Source organism: Nannobrachium achirus, assembly GCF_963921795.1.
Source record: "Nannobrachium achirus genome assembly, chromosome: 20".
Classification (NCBI taxonomy): Eukaryota; Metazoa; Chordata; class Actinopteri; order Myctophiformes; family Myctophidae; genus Nannobrachium; species Nannobrachium achirus.
The window spans coordinates 320711-327500 of record NC_137827.1 but is presented as its reverse complement, the minus strand read 5'-3'; the positions used below and the strand labels follow the sequence as shown (position 1 = coordinate 327500).

The following is a 6790-nucleotide window of genomic DNA, read 5'->3' as shown; positions in this document are numbered from 1 at the left end:
ACCTCTCCAACTGATCCAAAATGCCGCGGCACGACTGGTCTTCAACCAGCCTAAGTTCTCACATGTCTCTCCCCTTCTCCGCAGCCTCCACTGGCTCCCGGTTGCGGCCCGCACTGAATACAAAACACTGATGCTGACCTTCAAAGCAGCCAAAGGTATGGCTCCTCCATACCTCCAGAAGCTGATCAACCCCTACACCCCCACCCGGTCACTTAGATCAGCCAACACAGGGATGCTGACAGAACCCTCGCTCAAAACTCCAGGGCAAAAATCCACTCGTCCGAGACAGTTTGCCCTCCTGGCCCCCAAGTTGTGGAATAAACTCCCTGTCGCACTTAGAACAACGGACTCACTCGCTAGCTTTCGCCGTGGACTGAAGACTCACCTTTTCAGACTCCACCTAAACCCTTAGCACTACAGAAAAAGAATCAATGAATACATGAAGCTAGTTAGCATTTGTTTTTGTTTTTTAGGTTTTTTCAGAACTTTGATTATATTGTGTTTTTTCTAGATAGATATCCATTTGCATTTGTTATATTGTTGATGATGTACTGACATATTATCTTGTTTATTATTGTGATGTTATCTGCTTATTGTAAGTCGCTTTGGATTAAAAGCGTCTGCTAAATGCCTAAACTGTAAACTGTAACTGTAACTGTAAACTGTGTGTGTGTGTGTGTGTGTGTGTGTGTGTGTGTGTGTGTGTGTTCTGGCTACGCCCCCCTCGGTTGAAATTGGATCCGCCGGTCCCATAGCTGGGAATACGAGCCAATCACCGGTCACCATGGCAACGGGGGGCCAATGATAGAGTTATGGGCGGTATTCCCTAGGTTCTCCCTACCTACATCGGATCTACATCTGATCTACCTATGAGTTGAAGTGGATGTAAAGTGGGCGTGAATGGGCTTGGAAGTGGGATGCGGTTCTTAGAGGAATGTAATATAAGATGACCATACAGTAATACAGTAATATACTGTATGACCATACAGTAATATACTGTATGACCATACAGTAATAAAGTAATATACTGTATGACCATACATTAATATACTGTATGACCATACAGTAATATACTGTATGACCATACATTAATACAGTAATATACTGTTTGACCATACATAATACAGTAATATACTGTATGACCATACATTAATACAGTAATATACTGTAAGACCATACATTAATACAGTAATATACTGTATGACCATACATTAATACAGTAATATACTGTATGACCATACAGTAATACAGTAATATACTGTATGACCGTACAGTAATACAGTAATATACTGTAAGACCATACAGTAATACAGTAATATACTGTATGACCATACAGTAATATACTGTATGACCATACATTAATACAGTAATATACTGTATGACCATACAGTAATACAGTAATATACTGTATGACCATACAATAATACAGTAATATACTGTAAGACCATACAGTAATACAGTAATATACTGTATGACCATACAGTAATATACTGTATGACCATACATTAATACAGTAATATACTGTATGACCATACAGTAATACAGTAATATACTGTATGACCATACAGTAATATACTGTATGACCATACATTAATACAGTAATATACTGTATGACCATACAGTAATACAGTAATATACTGTATGACCATACAGTAATATACTGTATGACCATACAGTAATAAAGTAATATACTGTATGACCATACATTAATATACTGTATGACCATACAGTAATATACTGTATGACCATACATTAATACAGTAATATACTGTATGACCATACAGTAATAAAGTAATATACTGTATGACCATACATTAATACAGTAATATACTGTATGACCATACAGTAATAAAGTAATATACTGTATGACCATACATTAATACAGTAATATACTGTATGACCATACATTTGAATGACAACCTGTTACATTACATTATTATTCAACTGGCGGCCCGTGGGCCAAATGCGGCCTGCGGTGACCGTCCTTGTGGATCCTAGTGAAAGCTATTAGGTATGGTTTGTAAGCTTACTATAATCACAGTAATCCTTAATCATATTCAAGTGAAGTGACTCCAGTCATTTGTTTAGAGCAGTGCAGAGTGAATCCCCTGCCCTAAGGGGGTCCACCCTATGTTCCCCAGGTTCTATGTTCCCCACTTCTCCCCCAAAAAGGTTCTATGTTCCCCAGGTTCTATGTTCCCCACTTCTCCCCCAAAAAGGTTCTATGTTCCCCACTTCTCCCCCAAAAAGGTTCTATGTTCCCCACTTCTCCCCCAAAAAGGTTCTATGTTCCCCAGTTTCTATGTTCCCCACTTCACCCCCAAAAAGGTTCTATGTTCCCCACTTCTCCCCCAAAAAGGTTCTATGTTCCCCACTTCTCCCCCAAAAAGGTTCTATGTTCCCCAGTTTCTGTTCCCCACTTCTCCCCCAAAAAGGTTCTATGTTCCCCAGGTTCTGTTCCCCACTTCTCCCCCAAAAAGGTTCTATGTTCCCCTCTCAACCAAAAAAAGGATCTACTGTATATCCCCCCCCCCCCCCCCCCCCCCCCTATATGTTCCCAACTCAAATGCAGGAAATGGTGGGACATCTGGGCACGAAGAACATGTGGGCAATCCTAATTTAGGTGCCCAGTTGCCCAGGTGTCTCCAACCCTAAGTGCCTACTCGTCTATGTGCCCACTCGTAGAAATGCCCAACAGATACCCAGTCATAACAAAAGTATGGTGTCCAGATGTCCCTAGTGCCCCCTGTCCCACTAGTATTCGTAATGTATCCCCATTATTGGGTGTTTTTAGGGTAGGGGTGGGGCGGTATCGACATTTTGTTATCACGGTTACCGTCTTCCCATTTACCGCCGGTATTGCGGTAATTACCGCAACCCCGTATCAATCAATTAAGCTTCGGCGATAAGCCAAAATATTCCAATCATCTGCCCAGAATTTGCCGCTCCACAGCCCGAGTTATACATCCCCGTACAGCACAGCGGGTCTGGCTTTGAAAGGAGCAGATCTACAAGCTCACAACACGTCGCATCCGTGACACGTTCTGAGCCTAACCCTACATTATGCGAGGCGTTGTGTGCTTGTAGATCGGCTGTTTTCACTAGTTTTGTGTGACAGTCTTGTATGATGAAGCAGGGCTTTGCTTTACCAAAAGACGTACACATTTGAAACTTGGAGATACAAGGTTTCTGCCCGACAGTGACGATATTTTAGTGATTATGTTGCGAGGAAAACGTTGAGATAATAGCCATTTTGGTTAGAACTGACTGAAAATAACTTTGTACTTCAAGTTTAAAATCATACTAATTCTTTTTTCAAGTGTCAAATGATCTCGCTGCACCCCTGGACTGCCGTCACGGCACCCACTTTGAAAACCCCTGATAGACACTCGCCACGGTGGATTCAAACCGCCAGACTCTGTGGTGGTGGGCACTGGCCAGGTGCTTTACCACTGCGCCACCTGTGCGCCAACACAGACAGTTCTGTGAGTAAGATATCACTGAAACCATTCAAGGGTTCTGCTACTGATGCCCACCCACTGCTCCAAGCGGTGGTGACGAGGGGATGGTGTGACCTTAAGAAGGGCAGTTTGTGTTCTGTGGTGGTCTTTAAGAGCTGATTGAAAAGATTCAGAGTCATCATTCATCATTCCCATCATTCATAGTCGATTTAACAATCTTCTCCCAGACTTTGACAAAAGAAAGTTTAGAGAATAGGCTAAAATGATTGAAATCTTTTTATTTAAAATGACAGGTTCCTTTAACAAGCATTGTTGAGCGGTGCCTGCCGCTCCAACATTTGACTGAGTGTTTATGTCTGTACACAAGCTGCAGCCACCCGGCCAGCCGTGCTGTTGTGAAGTTAAAAATCACACCCATGTGAAGTGAGTGGATTTTTAAATAGCAGGGCACACTACAAGAAGAAAGAGAGCTATTTAAGATGATCAGTATTAAAGGATTTTGTTTTTTTGTTCTGTTACTGTACATCGGCTTAATTTGTACATCTCCTAAAAATATTGACAGAAGGAGGGGTTCCTTTTGTACAGTGTAGAGACGCTTGAGAGACAATGTTGAAGAGATTAGAACAGGTATTAGGCTTAGCCGTTAAACAAACAAATGGGCGATCTACCAGTAGACTAGTAAAGAATATTCAAAACTTCTAGCGTCTACATAGAAACTGTGGTAAGGCTTTTAATGTTAAAAAGCACCTTGGGATTAGAAATAGATTATATCGAGTGCATCTCTCCACTCCGACATGTCTCCTTTCCGACATGTCTCCATTCCGACACTAACCCTATCTCTAACCCTAACCCTAAACCTTAGGCCCATGGGAGTGTCGCCACTCTGACAATAAGAAGTCAATTTCGGAGTGTCGACATGTTGGAATGGAGAGATCCTCCCGATTATATCAAATGGGGAAATCGTTATGTCTTGAGTTTTTAACCTCAGCATTAAAAAGAGAGCCTTTACATTAGGTTCTGAACTTTGACTCATTGACACCATACACACAATCTGACTCTGCTAAATCATACATTATTTCATTCATACAGGGCTGGGACATGTTTTTAGTTTTACTGGTTTGAAATGGTGCAATTTTATGAAAGGTGGAATTGCAGATGATATTGATTTTGAATTTACTCCTCCTAGGGATAATCTTTAAAGCTTTGCTAAAACATATCAGCAGAGGTACAGGGTTAGGGTTAGGGTTAGGGTACAGAGGTACAGGGTTAGGGTTAGGGTTAGGGTTAGGGTACAGAGGTACAGGGTTAGGGTTAGGGTTAGGGTTAGGGTTAGGGTACAGAGGTACAGGGTTAGGGTTAGGGTTAGGGTTAGGGTACAGAGGTACAGGGTTAGGGTTAGGGTTAGGGTTAGGGTTAGGGTACAGAGGTACAGGGTTAGGGTTAGGGTTAGGGATTGCATGTATCTCCATACTGGCAAAGCTCCTCACTGGCAGGTGAGAAGAAGCAGTACTGTAGGCCAGGGGTTCCCAAACTTTTTTGTCTCAGGGCACCCCATAAATATTTTTTTTAAATCCGAGGCACCCCTACATTCTAATTTTCACTCCTAGCACCTTATATTTACATTATCGTCGTTGTCAGGTGTAAACCTTGAATGTGCAAAACCGTTCGTTTTGTATTTATCATCTAAAAATGTACTAAACTAGTGAAAACAGCAGATCTACAAGCACACAACGCCTCGCGATGTGCTTGTAGATCTGCTGTTTTCACTAGTTCTGTGCGACGGTCTTGTATGATGAAGCAGGGCTTTGCTTTACCAAAAGTAGTACACATTTCTGATTTCTGATTTCTGTCCGACAGTAACAATATTTTAGTGATTATGTTGCGAGGAAAACGCTGAGATAACAGCCATTTTTGGTTAGAACTGAGATATTAAATATTTTTTTCAAGTGTCCAAATAAATTACAAATATTATCAAATTATCTCGCAGCACCCCTGGACTGCCGTCGCGGCACCCCAGGGTGCCCCGTCACCCCTGGACTGCCGTCGCGGCACCCCAGGGTGCCCCGTCACCACAGGGTGCCCCGTCACCCCAGGGTGCCCCGTCACCCACGTTGAAAACCCCTGCTCTAGGGGTCCGCAGAGCCCACTTAGAGAACCACTACTCTATAGGTTTGGTACCGTATTGTTCAAAGTTAAAACTAAAAAATATGTAGTTATAAACATACATTTATAAATCAAGGATATTTCTGTTTATTTTTGTATCGAAAAGGTATCGAACCGTGTCACCAAAATATCAAACCGAACCGTGAATTTTGTAAACCATTGAACCCTTAAGTATGTGTGTATGTGTGAGTGTATATATATATATATATATATATATATATATATAATACACACACACACACACACACACACACACACATATATATTACCCTGCACACACGCACGCTCGCACGTACGCACGCACTCACTACGCACGCACGCACTCACTCACTCACTCACTCACTCACTCACACACACACACACACACACACACACACACACACACACACACACACACACACACACACACACACACAGACACACACACACACACACACACACACACACACACACACACATAATGAATAATGCAGAGGCTGTAACAACAACGTTATAAGCCGCTCATTCTAAGCAGAGACACTGCATTCCGCATAACACCCGTAGCGTGCACGTACGCGCACACACATGAAAACATGTTTGTTAAAACATCTGCATGCAAACATCTGCACGACCTGTCAATGCAATGACAGCCCCTGCCGCGGTCACACGCACAGCGGTGACCCGTCGCGTTCTGTGACCCTCCTCACGGCGCCGGGTCGGCGAGCGACACAACTCGATAGGTCACCGCTGCCGGTGTGACAGCGGGCTAGCAGCTAACGGCTAACGGCTAGCAGCGATCTGCTACAGTGTATCTGACACACCGTGCACAATGTAACACAATGTAACACAATGCAACACATCCTGCACTGCGCTGCAACATTGTAACATTAATGTATCAACATGTTGTCTCACCAGTCAGGATGCCGACGCGGATCTGGTGCTCGTGATTCGTTAAAACCATCCCGTCTGCCGCCATGTTGTCGGTCTGTGTGTCTGTGTGTGTGTGTGTGTGTGTGTGTCTGCACCTCTGGAACAGACACGGAGAGGCGGGGGAGCGCGCGCGCGCACACACACACACACACACACACACACACACACACACACACACACACACACACACACACACACACACACACACACACACCGTCAATCCTAATTCATGTGGCCATGCACTCGGCCAGTTGTCC

At 43.3% G+C, this 6790-nt stretch overlaps 1 protein-coding gene across 3 annotated transcripts in view; it reads right to left on the bottom strand.

The window, feature by feature from the left end:
- gphna (gephyrin a) overlaps positions 1-6587 on the bottom strand; it is a 53361-nt gene extending 46774 nt beyond the window's left edge. For all 3 annotated transcript variants that reach the window (XM_080750195.1, XM_080750197.1, XM_080750196.1), the window contains exon 1: positions 6516-6587. In XM_080750195.1, the coding sequence (XP_080606321.1) occupies positions 6516-6579 (64 nt within the window). In that variant the 5' untranslated portion in view covers positions 6580-6587. The remainder of the gene's footprint in view (positions 1-6515) is intronic.
- Positions 6588-6790: the final 203 nt, after the last annotated feature.